At 44.6% G+C, this 23301-nt stretch overlaps 1 protein-coding gene across 4 annotated transcripts in view; it reads left to right on the top strand.

Moving 5' to 3' along the window:
• The window catches only part of LOC132834373 (multiple C2 and transmembrane domain-containing protein 2-like), a 521106-nt gene that overhangs the window by 59303 nt on the left and 438502 nt on the right, over window positions 1-23301 (top strand). For all 4 annotated transcript variants that reach the window (XM_060853214.1, XM_060853212.1, XM_060853211.1 and 1 more), the window contains exon 2: window positions 6415-6940. In XM_060853214.1, the coding sequence (XP_060709197.1) occupies window positions 6494-6940 (447 nt within the window). In that variant the 5' untranslated portion in view covers window positions 6415-6493. The remainder of the gene's footprint in view (window positions 1-6414; window positions 6941-23301) is intronic.

Here is a 23301-nt window from a genome sequence, read left to right as displayed (position 1 = left end):
GGGGGTGGCATGGTGGCTCAGTGGTTAGTACTGCAGTCTCTCAGCGCCGGGGAACCGGGTTCGATTCCAGCCTCAGGTGATTGTCTGTGTGGAGTTTGCACATTCTCCCCATGTCTGCGTGGGTTTCCTCTGGGTGGTCTGGTTTTTCCCACAATCCAGAAGATGTGCAGGTTAGGTGGATTGGCCAAGCTAAATTGCCCTTTAGTGTCAGGTGTATTAGTCAGAGGATCTGGGTGGGTTACTCTTCGGAGGGTCTCTGTGGTCTGGTGGGGCTGAATGGCCTGTTTTCACACTGTAGGGAATCTAATCTAAAATAAGAGGAATTAAAACCTACTTGAACTCTTGGGTAACCAGTAAATGAACCCCATCACCATTTACACTTGACCACTGTGCACATTCTGGTCTCTGCTGTTAACTTACCACATTGGGAATTGATGTGTCTGCAAAAAGCCTTGGAGCTTGACGATAACATTGTGCTTGATTCTCATGTTTTTGTTGTAACTCAGACCATCTGCTGAAGAAAGGGAACTCCCTCTTTTGTTTTCACGATACAGAACTTCCACATACCCCTATTTGTCAGTCACTTCGTTGATCATATTGACCACACCTGCTGGAAATAATCTGTCAAAATCCTCTCAGCTTCACCTCCGTGACTACAGTCTCTACTTGTGAAGAATGAAGGTACAACATTTTCCAGGTTCACAGTGCTGAGAGCGGTCTTCCAAATACAGCTCAGAGCAAAGATAATCCGCTAGACTTACAAATGGAAATTGTCAAAACTGAGTTCAAATCTAGCATCCATGTTGATCTCATTCATTTTGGTCAGAGTAGAGCAGATTAGCAAGCCCTGTCTAATAGTGGCCAACTCAAGGAAACCATCATCAGGAATGGCCCAAGCACATTCACCATCATCCCTGAGCATCCTTCTTTTCCGGCCACTCAACGGTGAACTAGGAATATCTAGGAATGTAATTTTCAAAGGCAATCAGGTAAGTTTTTCACAAGCATTATGTTGAGATCTGCATGACCACATACACGTAGGTCACATGGGCACTGAAAGAAAGATCAGTGATTGGCACGTTATCTATCTATTGGCCCAACATCAATAAGGACATTAAGCAATTGATCGAGTCATATATAACATCTTCTTAATCAATCGAGAGAGCTGCTCATTCCACACAAAATTCCTTTTGAGCCGTGATGCAAAGTTGCGACAGACATTTTCCATTTCGAGAAGCCAATCACATCCTGACGATTGATCATTTCACCAAATTCCTTTCAGTGAGATAAATCAAAGATGGCACTACTGCAATAGTCATTGACACATTAGCCACCATATTCATTATGTTTGTTCCTCAACAGGTTGTTAGGTGACAACAGTCTGTTGTTCACTGGCTGGGACAACTCCAACGTTTAAAGGGCATTTGGATGCGTACATGAATAGAAAGAGTTTAGAGGGATATGGGCCAAACGCTGGCAAATTGGACTAGATCAGCTTAGGATATCTGGACAAGTTGGACAGAATGGTCTGTTTCTGTGCTGTACATCTCTGACTGTGGTGCACCTTTCTAAGACAAATACAAGAAGTGGGATTCATTGCATTATCTGTTTCATCACTACCCTAAGTGTAATGGTCTAGCAGAAAGTACTAGGCAAAAGTGAGGACTGCAGGTGCTGGAAACCAGAGTTTAGATCAGAGTGGTGCTGGAAAAGCACAGCAGGTCAGGCAGCATCCGTGAAGCAGGAAAATCGATGTTTCGGGCAAAAGCACTTCATCAGGAATGTTATCTCCATTCCTGATGAAGGGCTTTTGCCTGAGTCGTCGATTTTGCTGCTCCTCGGATGCTGCCTGACCTGCTGTGCTTTTCCAGCACCACTCTGATCTAAACTCTAGCAAAAAGTACTGCTCGTTCAATAAAGGCCCTGATGATTAAATGCAAAGGTGTTTGCCAAGACTTTCAGCTTACCGTAGTAAATGTCTAAGTAGCTCCTGAAGGTAGTGGTTTCCCCTTACTGACCACTCTTCATTTGGAATATACATACACACAATCCTTCCCACTCTTACCACTCAGCCATTGCACTGTTGCAAAGAAGTAGGAAAGTTGTAAAAGAGAGAGATCACTGAGTATGGAGACAGTTTTCCCAACTAGAACTCAGAGTTCGAGATTGAGAGAGTCTGTGGAAAGCAACTAAGACATTGTGCCCGGCCCATATTGTCACAAACCATGATCAAACTCTGCTGTAAAACAGGTGACACATCTGAAATATGCATGACCTCCTATCCATCTTAAAAGATGATGACTCTGAAAGAACCACACCATACATCCATTACCCATGATAAACATCTGTCCACCACGTAAGATTTCTCACTGCAGAATGAAGCTGCACTACTGAATTATGACATTTATATGAAGAGTAAATGTGGTTGCGTCGTGAGGCTGCCAAAGTGTTATTGTGAAGTCTGAAGTGAACATACTAATGTGCATTTCTTTATTTTGTAAAATCTATCAAACCAGTCTCCGTTCTTCGAAGGCGGAAAGAGGGAATGTAGCATTCTTGTACAGATCTAAAAAGGGCACTAAGCACTTAAGACAGTGAGATAACATCTTGAAATGTGATGCCGTATGTAAGAGGTCTCCAACTTTATCTTTCTTAGTCAGCAGCTTAGCAAGCAGCCAGCTACTTTGCTGATCGACCTGTTCGTCCACCAGACAGCTGTGCACAATAATGATAGAAGTACACATAACTCCTAGTCTGTATACGTGAGTTGAAGACATCCTGTCAATGCACATAGGGAGTTGTTCACAAACTTCCAGATAACTGACTCAATATGGACCAGATTCTCAGGTGCTGCAAATTGGTCAAAATAAATTGGTAGGAACGATAAGAAGAAACACTTTTTGAAATAGCTTTAACAAAATAAAGAGTCGCAAAAGGAAATGAGTTTTCAAAGTAAAGCAGTGGGAGAACAAATAAAAGTGGACACAAATGAGGGAATGTAGGAGGCCTGCAGTGCATCTCCAACTGGGCCAATTACCTGCAGAAAGGAGCTGGAACCTGAGGGGGCAAGGCCAGTAAGTAAGTAGACGTAAGTAGAAATCATTGGAACCACGCAGATTGGGAAATGCGAGTGTGTGGACTGAATGAGTCATCACTCGGTGTAATAAATAGAACTGTAGCATGTGAAAACTGGCACAGCAGAAAGATCGCAACAAGCAAACTATATGGGAAAGAAGTGTGATACTTCAAGAATATGTGCGCTGTATAAAAAGAGAAGTATAATAATATCATTGAACCTTTGTAAGTATTTGCAACTCTGTAATGAATGGGTGTGATTTACTGAACAATTGCATCTCTCAATGTCCCACCTTTAACACTTGGTTGTACATGCAACACGGGTCCACTCAATTTGCAGTGATTTTCGCTTGTTTGTCTACAAATATAATGTGTCATCGGTCTGTTAACTTTATTTTTATTTTGTGTTGTTTGTGAATTTTTGCCTTTGCATCAACTCTCCTCCCCACTCTTTCTTTTGTGTCCAGGTACATTGTGTTTCTGAACTCGACTCATTGTAAATTTAAAGTATTAGTGGTGTTTGGATCAATCCTTGCAGTTTCTTTTAAATCATTCCTGGGATTTGGTTCTTGCTGGCTGGACCAGCAGATCACCCATCCCTAGTTTCTCTTGAGGAAGTGGTGATGAGCTCTGTGCTGACCACCTTCAGTTCACTGCTGAGTATCTGCTCATTCATTGCTTTCTTCACAAGTACCTACAATTTCCTTCACAATACTCTTCTGCACGTCTGTTTAAATTCTCCACTGGTGCAAATTTTGAACACTTGTTTGAGATTAGATTCCCTACAGTGTAGAAGCAGACCCTTCGGCCCAACGAGTCCACACCGACCCTCCGAAGAGTAACCCACCCAGACCTGTTTCCCTCTGACTAATACACCTAACACTACAGGCAATTTAGCATGGCCAATTCGCCTGACCTGCACATCTTTGGACTGTGGGAGGAAACCGGAGCACCCGGAGGAAACCCACACAGGCACAGGGAGAATGTGCAAATTCCACACAGACGGTCACCCGAGTCTGGAATCGAACCTGGGTCCCTCAGCCACTTGTAATGTGCCGTAGATGAATATGTGCCTTGGCCATTGGCACACAGCAACAAGTCAGTGAGTTTACATCTCCACTTTGATGTTGGGTGACGCAGTGGGCCGCCTTCCTTCCTATGTGATTTTGAGGGAACCCAGTTTTGCCAAAGCTGATGCCCCAGGAGAAAGTGAAGTCTGCAGATGATTGAGATCCGAGTCAAGAGTGTGGTACTGGCAATGCACGTCAGGTCAGGCAGCATCCTGAGAATCAAAGGGGATATTTGGGCATAAGCCGCTGATGGAGCTTCGATTCTCCTGCTCCTCGGTTGCTGCCTGACCTGCTGTACTTTTCCAGCACCACACTCTCAAAGCTGATGCCCTTCAAGTTAACCTGAATCCTCCTCAATCTGTGATGTAGTGAGCATCTTCCCTTCCTTTGAACCAGAAACCCCTGATTCGAGTCCTGCACCAAGGCTGGTGCCTGTGGACGGAGCATTTCTAACTTTAGAGTATCAACCTGTAAATCTTTGCAACGTGCCGAGGCGCTAATGAAAATCAATGCAGCCCTTGAAGCTCAAGCAAGGCCCAATTCTTCGAAGCAAGAACAAAAGAAAAATCAAACTGACGATTGGAAGAAGGGCAGGAGGCTGTCTGAGTCATCAGTCTTCCCTCGAGCATCACCACTCGTTACAGATTCATTCATGTTTGTGTGCTGCAGGATTGCACCAAGAAAACGTGTCACCACAATTCCTGACAAACATTAGTCACTACGCTGCATGCTGGTGAGTGGGTTTGGACCACATTGGGGAGTCCTGAGGACGTGAAAGGTTGAATGTAAATAAAAGATTCCTTGTTGGTTATAGTCACTGGTGCAATAAAATGAGACCAAAAATAGACAGAATCCAGATTCCTTGATGCCCTTGTTTAGGGAGACGGTGATATGGAGGTAATATCTCTAACTGGACCAGGCATCCAAAGGTGCAGGCTAATGCTTTAACGACCATATGGTCATAAGAAATAGGAACAGGAGTAGGCTGTTTCTCCCTGTGTATGGGTGGGTTTCCTCTGGGTGCTCTGGTTTCCTCCCACAGTCTAAAGATGTGCAGGTTAAGTGAATTGGCCATGCTAAATTACCCATTGTGTCCAGGGATGTGTAGGTCAGGTAGATAAGCATGGTTAGAGGAATAGGATCAGTCTGGGTGAGATGCTGTTCGGAGGGTCGGTGTGGACTCATTGGGCCGAATGGCCTGCTTCAGTAGTGTGGGGATTTTGTGATCTGACATTCCTCATGTCCATTTTCCTGCCCTTTTCCCCATAACCCCTGATTTTCCTTTTGATCAAGAATCTATCTCAGTGTTAAATATACACAGGGACCTATGTGTGTGTGCGTGTATGAATATGTAGATCTATACTTTACACACAAATATAAACAGATATATATTATTTATATATATATATATATATATATATATATATATTTGTTGTTATTCTTGGATGAGATGTTAGCTGTCCTATACTGATCGTAAAAAAAACAGAAATTCAAACATATCCATCTCCGTTTTGAAAGCTTGAAATGTAAGATAAAGACGATTAGAATGTATATGAGATTAGAGCATTAGAGATGTGGTATGTAAAAATCTTCAGTGAAAGGTAAATGTGAAGAGTGCTGTGTAATAATGAAAAGTCAGCAACAGCCTTATGAACTGATCCTGGTGCTCGAGAGAAGCAAGCAGAGCCTTTTTCGGGAAGATTGTGATTTTTTTTTCCCATTGCCTCCCTTCCTGTTTGCTCGTGTGATTGACCTGACTGTAGGACGTGTCCGCCCATCGATTGTGCTGCCAGAGTAACTTGTTTCTCTGTAGCTATCCTGCTGAATCTCTTGTCATAGTTTAAACGTATTGATCAGATCTCTCCTCATTCAGAAAGCCAAGTTTATCTAATCTGTCCTCATCATTTCATGCTCTAGGTTGTGATGTTGAGTCGGCTTAAGTAATTATCCAGTTATTGAAAGAAAAGCTGTCAAAGCATCTCAACTTGTGCTTATCAAGACCTGCGTAGGAATGCTAAATTTCTAAGGGAGCACCACAATCTACAGCAGGTTTTGATTGGCTCTGATTGGTCAAAAGGTAGCACGCGGTATTGTGTGAGTATTGCAGCTGACATAAACAATGATGATAAGTCTGATACTGTACATCCCATTGCATTAAATTGTTGAGTGAAGCTAAGTGCTCAGTGATATTGTGTAACTTGTATAAAGAGTAGCTGACAATTTGCGGCTGACACCCAGTGACCATTTGTCCCTCGTTTCTCACTGACAGATCCTGCATAAACAAGAGGCTGAGGAGGCCATCTCTGAGAGAGCAGGACCATCGAGGACTTGGCCGAGTGCTCAGCGACATGGAGTCGCAGAAGGACATTACCACGTGGGAATCCTTCCGTGCCAAGACCAAGCCCTTCCTGCAGAACTTAAAGAAAGGCAAAATGTTGAGCAAGAGGAAAGAAGGGAAGAAGAGGCACCTTCTGGACCAGCGGATGAGCGTGTCGGAGCCAGACATGGTGCAAGTGGGCAAGACGTACAGTGAGAGCTGCTCCCGCGTAATTGTCAAGACCTCTGCCATCAACTACTTCAGCAGCCCGTCCACCCCGGTTAAGAAACGGGATCAGGTCGTGGCGACGCAAATTTCAGTCTCGCCAGGCCAGCCTCCGAAACCGGAGAACTCGTGTCCTGAAAAGGAAGCTTGCACACCCACGACATTACCCGAGTTAGTCCAGGAATCCAGCAGCAATAGCGCTGAAGACCTGGTGGAACGCAGCTTCTATCTTGGAATGGATGACAAATATGCGGTAGGTGTTTGAAGGAAACGCAGAGGCGCATTTCCTCCTTTTTTGGGCTGGATGGTGGATTGGTAACCATATCCATCCGAGGTACACTTGGCGCCTGCCCTGCGAGAGAGGCATGGAGCGGGAAGCCCCCACTGACAAAAAAAAACCTGCTAAGATTAACAGTTTGAAATGAACTTCGGCAGATACTTATCCAAGGGTGTAAAAACATCCAGAGGAATGAGTGAGAGGAATACTGTGAGCAGGTTTGGTCCCCATATCTCAGGAAAGATAGACCACCATTGGACCCAATCCAGAGCAGGTTCTCTGGGCTAATACCAGATTTGGAAAGATTGTCTTCTGAGGAGTGGCTGAGTAGGTTGGGGCTTATGCTTCTGAACTCCAATGAGCACGAGAGGAGACCTTATTGAAACACTTATCAAGGAGTGTGACAGGATCAATGTGGAATTGTTTTCCTGTTGTGAGGGAGTCTAAAACCAGAGGGCATCATCTCTGATTGAGGAGCCATGCATTGAAGGCAGAGATGAGAAAGAATTTGTTCTCTCGGTAGTGAGTCTGTGGAATTCTTTACTGTTGAGTTGGTCATTTAGTGTATTCAATGCTGAGACAGATTTTTAACTTAAGTTTCTAATCTGAGATGCTATTCAAAGCCTCTGGAGCAGGTAGGACTTGAACTCAAGCTTCCCAGTCCAGGGGGGTGGATATTACCACTGGGTCACTAGGGCAGTAAGGGAATATAGGGTTACCAGAAAAAGGTAGAAGTTGGAATTGAGGATTATTGGATTAGCCATGATCTCACTGAATGGCGGAGCAGAGTTGGTGGCCTGAATGGTCTGTTTCAACGTCTGTGTCTTTATGCTCTTACATATGGCCTCACGTAGAATACAACCAAAATTCATCCAGAATTGGAGTCTTAAACAGAGGGCATTCTCCAAATCCATCTTTCCAAAGAAAAAACTTTTGGAAGTCTGCACTGGTTAGCACTGGTGCCTCACAGCGCCAGAGACCCGGGTTCATTTCCCGACTCTGGCGACTGACTGTGTGGAGTTTGCACATTCTCCCTGTGTCTGCGTGGGTTTCCTCTGGGTGCTCCGGTTTCCTCCCACAGTCCAAAGATGTGCAGGTCAGGTGAATTGGCCATGCTAAATTGCCCGTAGTGTTAGGTAAATGGGTAAATGTAGGGGAATGGGTGGGTTTTGCTTCGGCGGGTCGGTGTGGACTTGTTGGGCCGAAGGGCCTGTTTCCACACTGTAAGTAATCTAATCTAATCTAATCTAAAAATCTAATCTGTAACATTCACTCCCATCCACCCCCCCACAAAAAAAGAAGAGAGGACAGAGGTTAGATCAATTGAAAATTTCAAAACTGGTATTGGTTCAGGCTTTTGTTGGTTGAGAGACAAGAGCCCTGTGCCCTCACCTATTTATCTCTCAGTCCTCTTGGGATACCACCCCCCCCCCCAACATTTCTGATACCCAAAATGTCAACTCTCGTGCCACTCAGATGATGCCCGACCGCCTATGCTTTTCCAGGGCCACCCATTTTGACTCTGCTGTCCAGCATAGGGGCTGCACAGTGGCTCAGTGGTTAGCACTGCTGGCTCACAGCACCAGGGTCCCAGGTTCGATTCCAGCCTTGGGTGACTGTCAGTGTGTGGAGTTTGCACATTCTCCCCGTGTCTGTGTGGGTTTCTTCCCACAGTTCAAAGATGTGCAGGTTAGGTGAATTGGCCATGCTGAGTTGCCTATAGTGTTAGGTGCATTAGTCAGAGGGAAATGGGACTGGGTGGGTTACTGTTCGGAGGGTCGGTGTGGACTTGTTGGGCCGAAGGGAATCTAATCTGCAGTCCTCACTTTCTCCTAGTTATAGAGTCATACAGACCAGAAGAGCGCCTTTGGCTCATTGAGTCTGTACCAATCAGCTTGCATTAATTCCTCTTCCTCGCACTTGGCTCATAGCCTTGAATGTTAAGCCTTTTCAAGTGCTTCTCCTTGTACTTACTAAAGGTTACAAAATGAGATGGCCAAAATGGATTGACTGATCCCGATCTTCTGAAACAGCTTGATGGGCTGTGACCTGTTTTGATCTCTCTCTCTCTCTCTCTCTCTCTCTCTCTCTCTCTATCTATCTATCTCTCTCTATCTATCTATCTCTCTCTATCTATCTATCTCTCTCTATCTATCTATCTCTCTATCTATCTCTATCTCTATCTCTCTATCTCTCTCTCTCTCTCTCACTCTCTCACTCTCTCACTCTCTCACTCTCTCACTCACTCTCACACACACACACTGTCTTGCTCTCTCACTCTCTTATTCTCTCTCCCTGCAGATGCAGCCGGCCTGTCTGTTTTCACAATTTTCTGTGTTTTATTTTGCCTCATGTTTGTAATGGCCATGTTATTTTTATTTTGTAGATTAAGGGGCTGAATGGCCTTTAACTAGTTCCTGCCTTGCTGTAATGGCAGAGTCTTGCTATTGATTCACAGGAAATGCTGTATAAAGACACGGAAACTGGAGTGTCCCCTTTTGGAGTCAAAACAGCTTGGTGCCTGGTGAATAATTTGGAAATGAAAGTCTGTTTTGACAGAAATAAGGTCTCCACAATAATCTGGGGCTTATGGTACATGGATTGAAAACTCCAAGTGTGTAAATAAGATGTTATTGTGGGAAATTAAAAGTTTTGTATAAACTAAACTCATTAAAATCTAGGTGTAACAGGATTCATCTTTCAATGAGAAGTAAGTGATTTAACTGTTGTCACTGTGGAGGGTTTTGTTTAGAGTGGGTGTGTGTGATTACTGATAATTTATTTCCTTGTTGACTGTTTTGCAGTATGTAGGCAGAATGTGTCAAAATATAAAAATCCTTTTCAAATCGCATGACCTCCAGATTAAGCATCCTGACCTAGATTCTCTGAATTGCTGATTTACAGATCGATTAGGATTGGTACAAATGCTGTCTTTATCAGCTGCAAAAAGCATTTGTTTGATGCACAAAGTGTTTATTCTGTGCAGTACGCATATGAATCTGAGTCATTGTTGTATATCAGCTAATACTATCTTGGAAAGGGACAAAATATTTTCTTTTTGAGAGGTTCTTGGGACCACTGTTTTGTTTTCAGGGGTTCATTTTCATTCTCATCAATTTATAATGCAATACAGCCACTTCGTACCGTCTGTGTTTGTATTAACATGTGAGGTTTCAACACTCAAAGAAGCAGAAATTGAATAATTTATCAAAGCCCTCAATTATAAACCCTACATCAAACTTCAAGTTAGAGCATTCAAGGAAAACATTAATTTCCTAGGTGTGTTGTAATTACATGGGTGCAAGACAACAGACTTAAGTTAGAAATAAAAGTTGCTTTCAAAATGACTGATTCACTTCAACATGCAAAAAGCCATCACTCAAAGCACACCTTCCATATCGTGTGAAGTTGCATTTCCATCGCGTATGTCCAAAGCTGAAAGACTTTAACTGGAGAGTCACTACCATTTGCATCTGAGATATAAATTGGGTAATTAACAGTGTTCATTCCAATGGAATATGCCCCGTTATTCCCTCATCTAGTAGCTCCTGAACATATGCAGCCTTGGGCTAGAGATTCCACATTCATTTGCCTGCAATCCATTACCTTTAGTTTTCCTGACTCCAGGTTAGCAATGCGTTACTTAGTTGGCAGGTTTTAAACTGTTCTTGTTTCTTCACTGTCACCTCTCTCTGCCATCACAATTGCCCTTTTGTCTTCATGTCTCTTGCAGATTCACACCACCCCCACTCGACCCTGAAAGCCCCCACACATCCGAAGAATGGAATTCCTGACATACAGGTCCCTGCTAGTATGCCTTCCAATCCTGCTCCCAGAAAAAGGCCTTCCCCGATGTTTCACTCACTTACAATCCTCACTCTCATTCTTACTGTCGCTCGCTCTCTGTCACACTCACTCACTGTCACACTCGCTCTCATGCTCTCGCTCGCTGTTGCGCTCTCACTCGTTCTTGCACTCTCGCGCTCTTGCTTGCGCTCTCGCTTGCTCTCACACTCTCTCTTTCTCTTGCTCTCGCTCTCTTGCTCGCTTTCGCTCTCTCTTTCACGCGCTAGATCTATTGGTTGCATGTTCTGTCACGCTCTCACCCTCACCCTCGCATGCTCACTCACTTAGCCAGCTCACTGCTGCTGTAGTCACAGACTGGGTCTCTCTTTTACCCATGAACCCCTAATGCTGGAGAGAATCAGCCTATGATTGGAGCAGCCTCTCTCAGATTCTGTCCATTCAACTCGCTGGGATAAGGTTTGTAATTGTTCCCGCCCACAGCATCATTGCAGGTATAAGGTTTGTAATGGTACTTGCCCACAGGGTCATTGCAGGGATAAGGTTTGTAATGGTACTTGCCCACAGGGTCATTGCAGGGATAAGGTTTGTAATTGTGCTTGCCCACAGGGTCATTGCAGAGATAAGGTTTGTAATTGTGCTTGCCCACAGGGTCATTGCAGGGATAAGGTTTGTAATTGTGCTTGCCCACAGGAGCAGGCTGTTTGGCCCTTTGACTCTCATGTGCCTTGAAGCATTCAAGAGGACGTTGGATGGTTCTTTGGATAAAAATAACATGCAAGAGTATAGGAATAAAGCAGGAGATTGGTATGAGGTAATGATGCTCATTTATCAATTTAGACGCAATGGATCGAGTGGTCTCTTTCTGGGTGTAATACTTCTGTGATTCTGAGTCCATGTTCTCTGTAAAATATCGGAGATCAGGAAGGAATTTGGATGCTCGGTTGGCCAAAACTGCAGTGATCAAAGTGGGTGCCATTTTCAAGATCAGCCCCTATCCTACTGTTGCCACGGCCAGGAAGGCAAATTGCAAATGTGTCATTTTTAAAAATGGGATGTGGCCAACATTTATTGTCCACCCCTAACTGCATGGAGGATATGTAAGAGTTGAGCATGTTGTGGTGGGTCTGGAGTCACATGTACCCCAGTCCAGGTAAAGATGACAGATTCCCTTCCCTAAAGGCCATGAGTGAACCAGATGGGTTTTTACAACAATCTAGGAGCTGACTGTTAGACCGGTTCTTCATTCCAGGTTTTCTGCCTTGAAGGGATTTGAACAGTGTCCCCAGTGCATCAGCCTTCAATTCTGCTTTCTAGTCAAGTGATGGTTCGTTGAAGTTTGTGTCACAGGGAGACAGGGTGGTTAAGAAGGCGTTTAGCACGCTTGCCTTCATTGCTCAGACCTATGAGCATCGGAGTTGGGACGTGATGTTAAGGTTGTTCAGGACGTTTGCGAGGCCTTTGTGGAATACTGTGTCGAGTTCTGGTCACCCTATTATAGGAAGGATTGTATTAAGCTGGAGAGGGCTCAGATAAAATTTACTGGGATGTTACTGGAAATGGAGCGTTTGTCATGTCTGGAGAGACTGGATAGGCTGGGAGCTTTTTCTCTGGAGCGTAGGAGGTTGAGAGGTGACCTTGTTGAGGTTTATAAAATTGTGAGGCGCAAATGTATAACATTAATGGCAAGGGTCTTTATCTGGGGTAAGGGAAGTTCAAAACAAGAGGATAAATTTTTAAGGTGACAGGAAAAAGATTGAAAAAAAAGTAAGGGGCAATTTTTTGTTTACACAGTGTGGTTTGTATGTGGGATGAACTTCCAGAGCCAGTGATGGATAGGGGCACAGTTACAAAGATTAAAAGTCTTTGGATGTGTATGTGAGTAAGAAATGTCTGGAGGGATATGGACCAAGGGCTGGCAGGTGGGACTACTTCGGTTTGGGAACATGGTCGGCATGGACTGGTTGGACCGAAGGGTCTCTGTTTCCTCGCTGACTCTCTGACTCTACAGATGGGTAACGGTCACTATTGGTCTGACCTGACTAGATTAACCAAACGCAGGCTTCCTCGGGACTAAGAGATGTTCAAAGAGACAGGGCACCTGTCCCAAACACGGACATCGAATTCCTCCTTTCCTGCTTTCCTAATTGACGCTCTGGAAATGTGAACATAATAATTTCTGCTCAGTGTTTTGGGGACTTCGTAGGTTGTTTCCTACCTAAAAAATAGACTTTTCTTGGCAGACTATAACACTTAACAAATGAAATCATCAAAAAGTGATTTGCAACATGCCAGGTGTAGATAACCAGAGTGGATGGTCAGTGTCATCGCCTGGGTTTATGACAATTCCATTCAATATTACTTGTTACCAGACTGTAGTTCGGTCTTGCTAGAGGATGTTTAGGCTATTTTTGATACTGGATCATGTTCAGTCGGATATTTTCTAATCATCCTTCTCAGAAATGTTATTACATACCTCTGGAGCAGGTGGGATTTGAACGCAAGCCTCCTCGGTCAGTGGTCAGGATGCTACCACTGCACCACAAGAGCCCTTTAGTTCCTACTATATTGCAAAACACAGCCAGCTGGTCAAAATTGTTCAATGGCCAAAAGCTGTGATTCATATGTTAATGCCTGTACGTTTCTTTGCCTGTAAAATACCATGGCCAGGGTGATATCATATGAATGTTTTCATATATGTTAGCCGTTGTAACATGCATCTCAGAGTCTGGATTCTTGATGAGACAGATATGTTGAAATTTGTTAATTATTCAAATTCAATGAAAGAAAGAAAGAATCAACTGATGACCATGAAACCATTGCTTATGTTCTGAAAGACCTGTCTGTCTCGTTGGGGAAGGAAATCGGCCATCCTTACCTCATCTGACCTACATGTGACTCCAGACCCACAGCAGTCTGTTTAGCTTTCAACTGCCCTCTGGAATGGCCTAGCAAGCCACTTAGTTCAAGGGCAAGAAATAAATGCTGGGCAGCCAGCAGCACCCATGTCCCATAAGTGAATCAGAAAACCTGCACAATGATGTGATGTCTCGGATTTGCCCGTAGCCTAGGTTCTACACTTACTGCATTACTGCTACATTCTATACCAGCTGGGGCAGGGGGTCTGTTTGGCTGGACGGTTGGTTTGCGAAGGCGGTGTGATACCAAACAGTGTGGGTTCTTGCATCGGTTGAGTTAACATGAAGGACTTTCCTTCTCAAACTCTCCCCTTGCCTGAGGTGTGGTGACTCTTGGGTTAAATCACCACCAGTTGTCTCTCGCTAATGAGAGAGCAGCCCCAGGGTTGGTCGGATTATGGCTAATTGAAAGACTGGGGATAAAATGAGACATTTTATATTAGACCATCCCATGTTGTGATGTTGATTTCACTCTTAAAGGTACAGTCCCATTCTGAGGTTCTGCAGTGATGCAGCATGTATAACATGGTGAGCAATGTCCCTGTTGGTATTAGCCAAAATATTGATGCCATTTTCTTAGCATTGGGTGCTTTGTTCTTGTATCCACTTCCAATGTGCTTCATTTATCATCTTGGTGCTCAGTGTGGTATGACTCTCACACCGGTCACAGTCTGTCAGTGCCTGACTATTGTGCAGTGAGAAAGCAGTATGTTATGATTTCAAGACCACATATATCCATTGCGCTTGCTATTTTGGTCAGATTTTTGGTATTCTCTCTCTCACTGAGCCTTTAGTCACGTGAACAAATGCCAACTCCTTTGGCTTGGTGTCAGGTGTGGTCGTTGTGAAACACCTTTGGGAAATCTTGCTGTGTTCAAAGCGCTGCAAGTTTGCGTCACATTGATCCGCACTGGAATTTAAAAGTTATTGTTTAAGGCATACCTGGAGAAACCAGCACAATTTGACATCTTAGGCACAAGACATTTCTTCAGGAATGGCTGGAATGTTGACAGACTGGTTCCGAACTCTTCAGATTTGCTGCTAGGCCGCTAAGGTTCTTGTCATAGAGATGTACAGCACGGAAACAGACCCTTCGGTCCAACCCATCCATGCCGACCAGATATACCAACCCAATCTAGTCCCACCTGCCAGCATCTGGCCAATATCCCTCCAAACCCTTCCTGTTCATATACCCATCCGGATGTCTTTTAAATGTTGCAATTGTACCAGCCTCCACCACTTCCTCTGGCAGCTCATTCCATACACGTACCACACATGAAAATGTTGCCCCTTAGGTCTCATATATCTTTCCCCTCCCACCCTAAACCTATGCCCTCTAGTTCTGGACTCCCCGAACCCAGGGAAAAGACTTTGTCTATTTATCCTATCCATGCCCTTCATGATTTTATAAGCCTCTATAAGGTCACCCCTCAGCCTTCGATGCTCCAGGGAAAACAGCTCCAACTTGTTCAGCCTCTCCCTATAGCTCAAATGGCAACATCCTTGTAAATCTTTTCTGAACCCTTTCAAGTTTCAGGATGCTGATGGTGGTGTTCCGGTAATGTCACTGGACTAACAATTCAGGGACCACAGGCTAAGGCATTGGGGGTTACAGTTTCAAATCCCCTCTGACCTTAAACCTATGCCCTCCAATTTTGGACTCCCCCTACCCTGGGGAAGAAAAAGATCTTGGCTACTCATCCTTTCCATGTCCCTCACAATCTTATAAGCCTCTATGAGGTCACCTCTCAGCCTCCTACGCTCCAGGGAAAATAGCCCTGGCAGTTGGTGGAATTTAAATTCAATTCATTAATCTGACAGCTAACACAGAAATGGTGACCATATTAATTGTTTTTGTAAAATCCCATCTGATTCATCCCAATGTCCTTCAAGAGGTTTCTAAGTGACGCGTGACTCTAGACCTACCGCAATCTGTTTGACTCTGAATTGCCCTCTGAAATGGTCTAGTGAGTCATTCAGTTCGCATGCAGTTTGGGATGGGTATCAAATGCTGGATTTACCATATTCCGTGAAAGAATAAAGAAAATGAAAGGTAGGCCAAATCCCACAGGAAACAGATGTGATACTTAGATGAATGCAAAAGATCTCCTCATTCTATTTGAAGAATAGGGAACATCTCCATCTCTTTTGGATAATTTTTATGTCTGACCCAAATTATCAAATCAGATGAACTCTTTAAAAAGTCATATTTGATTATTTCTTTCTGACAGAGAGACCTGGCCCTGTTGAGCTTTGAGTACTTTCCTCTTCACTACCATTTTCCTTGAGAAACAGGAGTAGGCCAATCAGCCTATCGAGCCTGCCCCAGCCTTCAACCCAATTGATTTGGTTTATCAAGTACTTTATCCACCCCATCTCCTTCATCCTGTACACCACTGGTTATCAGCAATCTATTGGTCTCTATCTTAAATACACTCAAAGACTGACCCTTCCATATCCCTCTGAGGTAAGGAATGCCAAAGCTTCACACTGCTGAGTAAAAATCTTTCTCCTTGTCTTAGGCCTAAGTGGCATCCTCCCTTATTTTTAAATTGTGCAGCTGGTGAAAGAACTCCATGAAGGCCTCGTCACCAAGTCACCCTTTATTGACGCGTGCATAGGACATGGCAGTGATCCAGCTAGCTCAGAGCTGGCTGCCGGAGTGAAGAGAATCCCTCAGATTACTGTATTTTTAAATTTCATTAAATAGTAGACAGCTTACAAACCATTAACATGGACAGCTGTAGGGAGAGGAGCGGCGAAGCCAAACCCCAATCCCTACTGTTCAACCTGTTTTCAGGGAAATGGGGCCAAACGTCAAATCTCACTTTCAGTCATCACAGAAGTAACAGTAACAAATACATACAAGACAGTCCAATTAGATAAGAAACAGTGCATAGAATACAGACCCTCCCTACCCCCAGCATGCCACCTGTCCCTCCCACCTTCTGGCCACTCTAAGGCAGCCAGCCCCTGTGCCTCTTCTGGCTCTCGGTCCACCCTGACACACCTTCCAACCATCTCTAGGACAGCCTGTCCTGTTTCCCCAACTCCTCCCAGTACGACAGTGGTCAGGACGATCTATCCACCTTCTGGATTCCCTAACCGCTCTTTGCACCTTCCGGCCACCTCTAGGACAGCCCGCCCCAGTACCTGCCCGGGGTGACAGCGCTGAGGATGGCAGACTACTGTTTTTACCTGTCAGCCAGGACTGGATGACTGGACCACGATAACAGCCTCGATCTGGAAACTCCTATTTTCTGAGGTCTCCCTGGCTGACCTTGTTCCACACACTACAGCTGGGTGATCAGTACTGCCAGTTTATTGCCAAAAAACGAGGAGGTGATAATGTTCTCCTTTAAGTTTACACTTGCAAGATGATAAAGCCTGTAAACAGCAAATGTTAGCTCAATTTGCACCTGGGTCAAAGATGCTGTACTGCAGGGTTTCTGTACAAATGAAAGCATCGTATGATGTACAGTTGCTGGGCACTCAGTTGCTCGTGTGGCAATAACCGTCTCGTCAAACAGTATAGTGATTTTGGAGATTGCGAGTGGTTGATATTCTAGTGCAGTAATGAGAGTGTGCTGCACTGCTGGAAGTCCTTTCTGACATTTGAGGCAGAAGAGCACTCTTCAGTGTTCAGGCTAATACTCATTCCCCACCCAGCATTACTGGAACAGACTATCTGGTCAACATTGTATTGCTGTTTATAGAATCATATTAAACACAAATAGAGTCATATAGCATGGAAACAGGCCTTTCGGCCCAACGCATCCATGTCGACCAGGTTTCATGGATTGAACTAGTCCCATTAGCCTTTGTTTGACCCATGTCCCTATAAACCTTTCCTACCCATGTACCTGTCAAAATGTTGTAACTGTACCAGCCTCCACCACTTCCTCTGGCGGCTCATTCCATACACACATTACCCTCCACGTGAAAAAGTTGCCTCTTAGGTCCCTTTTAAATCTTTCTCCTCTCACCTGAAACCTTTGCCCTCTAGTTTTGGACTCAACTACCCTAGGGAAAAGACCTTGGCTAAATTCACTATTAAGTTTCTTTCAAAAAAAGGACAATAACTATATTTGTTGACTGTAGATGCCTTAACTGTGTGTTTCACCATGTCATAATACAAGTTAGTTTTCTTTCTTCTGCAATACGAATGAAAAAATAATTCCTTCTTTTGCATTTTCTTTGGACTAACGAAATTTAGATAAAATATTTGGAAGCAAAAGTAATTTTCTTGCTCTAAACTAAGCCTCACCTGAAAATCCGTTGACTTTATTCATGTAGAAATCAGTGAGTGACTGTAGGATCAATGAAGCCCATAAACGTCACTTATCGCCAATATCTAACAGCGGTCCCAGATCTATTAGCTGCTGTTTTCTTTCTCTGAAGTTTATTGCTCATTTGTTTGTTTGTCTGTGGGAAATGAGTGGCATTTAGTGTCTGCACAGTGGGAGGCTGGGCTCGTGGGAGACTATTATCTCAACTATTGAATGGATTGATCTGGAGATGCGGGTGTTGGACTGAGGTGTACAAAGTAAAAATCACACAACACCAGGTTATAGTCCAACAGGTTTAATTGGAAGCACACTAGCTTTCGGAGCGACGCTCCTTCATCAGGTGATTGTGGAGGGCTCGATCGTAACACAGAATTTATAGCAAAAATTTACAGTGTGATGTCACTGAAATTATACATTGAAAAATTGATTGTTAAGCCTTTCATCTGTTAGAATACAGTGATAGTTTCACTTCTTTCATGTGTAAATCACAAAACCCTTCTTTTAAAAGTTGCATTCTCGGGTTAGCTGTTAACAATGGTGATAGCTAGACAATATGTTGAAGGTGTTAGCCCCCTGTGTTCTCTGTCTATGACCTGATGTTTAGATTGGTTCTAATCTAAAAAGTGAGATAACAGAGTTTTACATAAATTCCTGATGAAGGGCTTATGCTCGAAACGTCGAATTCTCTATTCCTGAGATGCTGCCTGGCCTGCTGTGCTTTAACCAGCAACACATTTGCAGCTGTGATGTCCAGCATCTGCAGACCTCATTTTTTACTTTACATAAATTCATGCAGTTTTTGAGCTCAGAGTTCTACATGAATGTATACAGTTTTTGAGCAAAGTACAATGTAACTCTGCAAGTACAAATTCATCCCACAAAATGTGTGTGTGTGTGTGTGTGTGTGTGTGTGTGTGTGTGTGTGTGTGTAGTGAGTGCAGAGTGTCTGAAGTCTGTGAGGGGGTGCATGTGTGTGTCTATAAGGGTGTGTGTGGGTGTCTCTGTGTGTGTGTGTGTGTGTGTGTGTGTGTGTGTGTGTGTGTAGTGCAATGGTGATTGCTTGTAATGTGACATGAACCCAAGGTCCCAGTTGAGGCCCTCCCTATGGGTACCGAACTTAGCTATCAGCCTCTGCTCGGCCACTCTCCTCTGCTGCCTGTCCCGAAGTACACCTTGGAGGATGGTCACCCGAAGGTCTGAAGCTGAATGTCCTGGACCACTGAAGTGTTCCCCAACTGGGAGGGAACCCTCCTGTCTGTTGATTGTTGTGCGGTTGTCGTAGCCTTTGCTCGGTTTCCCCAATGTACCATGCCTCCGGGCATCCTTGCCTGCAATGTATAAGATAGACTTATGTTGGCTGAGTCACATGAGTACCTGCCATGTACAAGGTGGGAGGTGTTCCCACATGGCAGGTGTACCATGGGGAAGGTTTGGGGGGGGCGGATGCGGCAGGGTGGGAGGGACAGGGGTGGGGGCAGGTGGGGGTGGGAGATGTGGGTGTGGGGCGGGCGGCGTGGGGGTGGGGCGGGCGGGGGGAGAGGGTAGCTGGGTCTGGGTGAGATGCTCTTTGGAAGGTTGGTGCAGACTCGATGGCCCGAATGGTCTGTTTCTGCTCTATTGGAATTCTGTGATTCTAGATCATGAGGCTGATCCTCCTGTAGAACCCAGCTCCCCTCTCTCCAGGTTCTTTGGGGGTTGAGGGAGGTGTTTGCTATTGTCTTCCTCTATTTCCATGGTTTGGATGCCGTGTTCCCTTAATGCTTTTGCCTTCTGGACAAACTGCTGGGGTGCGTGTGGGACAGCGACTTCCGAGACCGGAATGCAGACTGCCGTGCTTAGGGAATGGCGGTCGTGCTTCTCGGATGTTCAGACAGGAAGCTGGTGCTGTGCTTCATCCTGGGCAGTGTGGCCAAGCAAAGGTGCAGAGGGAGAATGAGGACTGCAGATCACAGTCAAGATTAGAGTGGTGCTGGAAACACATGGCAGGTCAGGCAGCAACCGAGGAGCAGGAAAATCGACATTTCGGCAGGAGCCCTTCATCAAGAATGAGACTCATTCCTGATAAAGGGCTTTTACACGAAACGTCGATTTGCCTGCTCCTCGGATGCTGCCCGACCTGCTATGCTTTTCTAGCACCACTCTAATCTTGGCAAAGGTCCAGAGGGAATCCATCACCACACCATTGAAAAGCCACAAGTAGAACTGGGCTTCCTCAGTTTTGATGGCAATACCCATCCCTCCTTTCAACTTGTCGCATACAGCATGGAAACAGATCTTTTGGTCCCAGCAACCAGATACCCTAAATTAATCTCGTCCCATTTGCCAGCATTTGGCCTGTATCCCTCTAAACCCTTCCTATTTTTCCCTCACTCCTTCCCCCTCAAAGCCAGAAAGGGAAGAACTAGATAGTCTCAGGGTAAGGGATTGGGCATTTTGGATTGAGATGAGAAAGATTATCATTCACATCGTATGGATTATTTACCTTGAGAGAGCCTGTGCTTGACCTCAGGCTGATTTCATTCAAGGCTGAGGTTATTATTTTTTAAATGCGGAGGATAGGAGTGTCAGGGTGAAAGCTTGGGGTTGAAGATGTTTGTACTGAATGGTGGATGGAGAAGGCTGGAAGAGACTGGAAATCTGGAAGAGAAACACAGAATGGTTGAACCCATAACGTGAACTCTGATTTATCTCCACAGATGCTGCCAGACGTGCTGAGCAATTCCAGCAATTTCTATTTTTGTTTCTGATTTACAGTGTCCACAGTTCTTTCAGTTTTTTGTTAAGCTCTGATTAGTTTGTCCAATGTATTCTCGTTCTAGACGGGATGCCCTCATCCTGAACGAGGTTGTAGAGGGGGTGAGGGGGGGATGGTATACTGGTTTTCCTCCTTTATGCAGCCACCTCCTCAGTTTGTCTTGGTGAGGGTCATTTGAAATGGAGTGTGTGAGAGATGCTCAAGATGGCTGACAGAAATGGCAGCTGCCTCCTGTACCCTTACCGATGGTGCTGCCGACACTTGGCCGTTTGCAGTCGTTGCCCAGGCTCTGAATCAGCCGTCGGACTGTGGTGGGTTGCAGCGGTGGTGAGGCGATCACTGTAGAAGGAAGTAGAGAAGCTCGGAATCCAGATCAAGATCATTTAACACGAGAAATGCTCCCTTCCTGTTCTAACATGACTCTGCGGCCTGCCTCGTTCTCAGCAGAAATAATTTAATACAAAAACTGGAGATTATACATTTAATTGGAACTTAACAGTTGTTAAATTCCGGGGTGGCATGGTGGCTAGCACTGCTGCTTCACCATGCCAGTGACCTGGGTTCGATTCCTGTCTCAGGCGACTCTCTGTGTGGAGTTTGCACGTTCTCCCTGTGTCTGCGTGGGTTTCCTCTGGGTGCTCCGGTTTCCTCCCACATTCCAAAAGATGTGCAGGTCAGGTGAATCGGCCATGCTAAATTGCCCACAGTGTTAGGTGCATTAGTCAGGGGTAAATGTAGGGTAGGGGAATGGGTTTGGGTGGGTTACTCTTCGGAGGGTCGGTGTGGACTTGTTAGGCTGAAGGACCTGTTTGCACACTGTAGAGAATCTATTCTAAATTGCCACTTTCCCCATTAGAGTGTCTGGTAGGTACTTCCCTTGACCTGTTTGTGCATGCACATACTTTCCACCATCTAACAGTGCTAATTATACAACACACACCCTAATTTGATAAGAATCTCTGTTCTGTGGCCAATTTTGTCTGACCCAAATGAAAGTATATTTTAAAAGGAGCCAGAGTTATGATTATTGATTACTAACCACAATCAGGAATAAAAATACAGACTTAAAATAAGAAATGAGCCTAAAAAATGGTTTAAAAAAATACATCTCAGCTTGAGTTACTCTTGAGGATAATGTTGCAGCCATGACAATAGATGTTTGAGTAGACATTGGCTTGTTGAGCAGGTGATTTTGAGAGTTCTGGGGGACTCGCTGTTTTTGAGTGTAGAGGCTTTGTTAGAACACCATCACTAGGCCCTTATTCATCAAAAACACACTGTAGGTTTGCTGCAGGTGTATAGTCTGGAATTGGGAATTGGACTTAAATAACTCCGGGAAGGACATTATCCCATTATCAAGTCGCCCTTTATTGATATGTGGAGAGTCCTTGATGCTGATCCAGCTCCCTCAGGGTGAGTCCCCAGTGAACAGAACCCCTGACCCTCCTGTTTGTACTGTTTAATATATTTAAAAATATTTTCAGGGAAACTTGGTCAAACCTCAAGTCCAACTTTCAGTCAAAGGTAACACAGTAACAAATACAGTTCACAAAATCCTCACAATACAGTTTTCAGTATCTAGGCAGAGTCCACAACACACACAGGTGTTCAGTCTCCACACAGGCCTAGTCCATCTGAAGGACCAGGCCCACTCTCAGGAATACAATACATTGTAAAGGCGCAGTTAACTCCCAGGGGTATAGTCCACTCTCGAAAGCAGCAATTGCTCGCCTCTCAGCACACGCAGGTGTTAAGTCTTTAAACACCTAATCACCCACAAAGGGCCAAGCCTACCCACAGAAACAGCTCATCTGGAAATAAGAAGTATTTTCTCACAAAGTCTCAATTCAAACAAAAAAGAAGTGAAAACACATTCAATAGACAAAGAAAACCAGAGCTAAGCCCTGCCACAAAATCAACATTGTCCTTTTCTCAAAGTAAAAGAGAAAAGAGTAATGCACAGGCTGTAACCAGCCAGTGGAACAACAGTTCCCTAATGAAAACTGAATTACACATGTAACACATTGACTAGGTAAATCAGCCAGTTTAAAAGTCAGTCCTCAATAAAAAGGAATACCAGTTAACAAACTGGCTATATGGTTCAGCCAGTTCAGGAATCAGGGTTCCTTTAAAAAAGACAAATAGAAAAAGACAAACAGAAACCAACAACAGCAGTACACACTGGATGTGGGCAATCAGCTCAGAGTCAGTCCCCTCCCTGACACAAATGGAGAGTCCTTGACACTGGGCCAGCTCTCAGAGTAAACAGTACCCCTGACCTCTTTTTCTCTCTCTCTCTCTCTCTCTCTCTCTCTCTCCCCCCCCCACCCCCCCCTCTCCCTTTCTCTCTGTCCCTACAACGAGAGAGCAGTTCTCACAAGCAGCTTAACCTTTATTCCCGAGAATTAGGGATGGGTTTGGCAATGATCTGATCCAAGTCTGTGCCTGGATCACTTCACTTAGAAATGTTTCTGTACGGTTCCAGCTAGCTGGGAGATGACTTGTTTGCTGAACTGTACAGACTGGAAACGAACTTGCCTTATTTCAGAGGCTCCACGTAGAGCCAGAAAT

The sequence above is a fragment of the Hemiscyllium ocellatum genome, chromosome 39 (genome assembly GCF_020745735.1).
Source record: "Hemiscyllium ocellatum isolate sHemOce1 chromosome 39, sHemOce1.pat.X.cur, whole genome shotgun sequence".
Taxonomy (NCBI): domain Eukaryota; kingdom Metazoa; phylum Chordata; class Chondrichthyes; order Orectolobiformes; family Hemiscylliidae; genus Hemiscyllium; species Hemiscyllium ocellatum.
The sequence above is the reverse complement of the archived record's forward strand: the minus strand, read 5'-3'. Positions and strand labels throughout refer to the sequence as shown.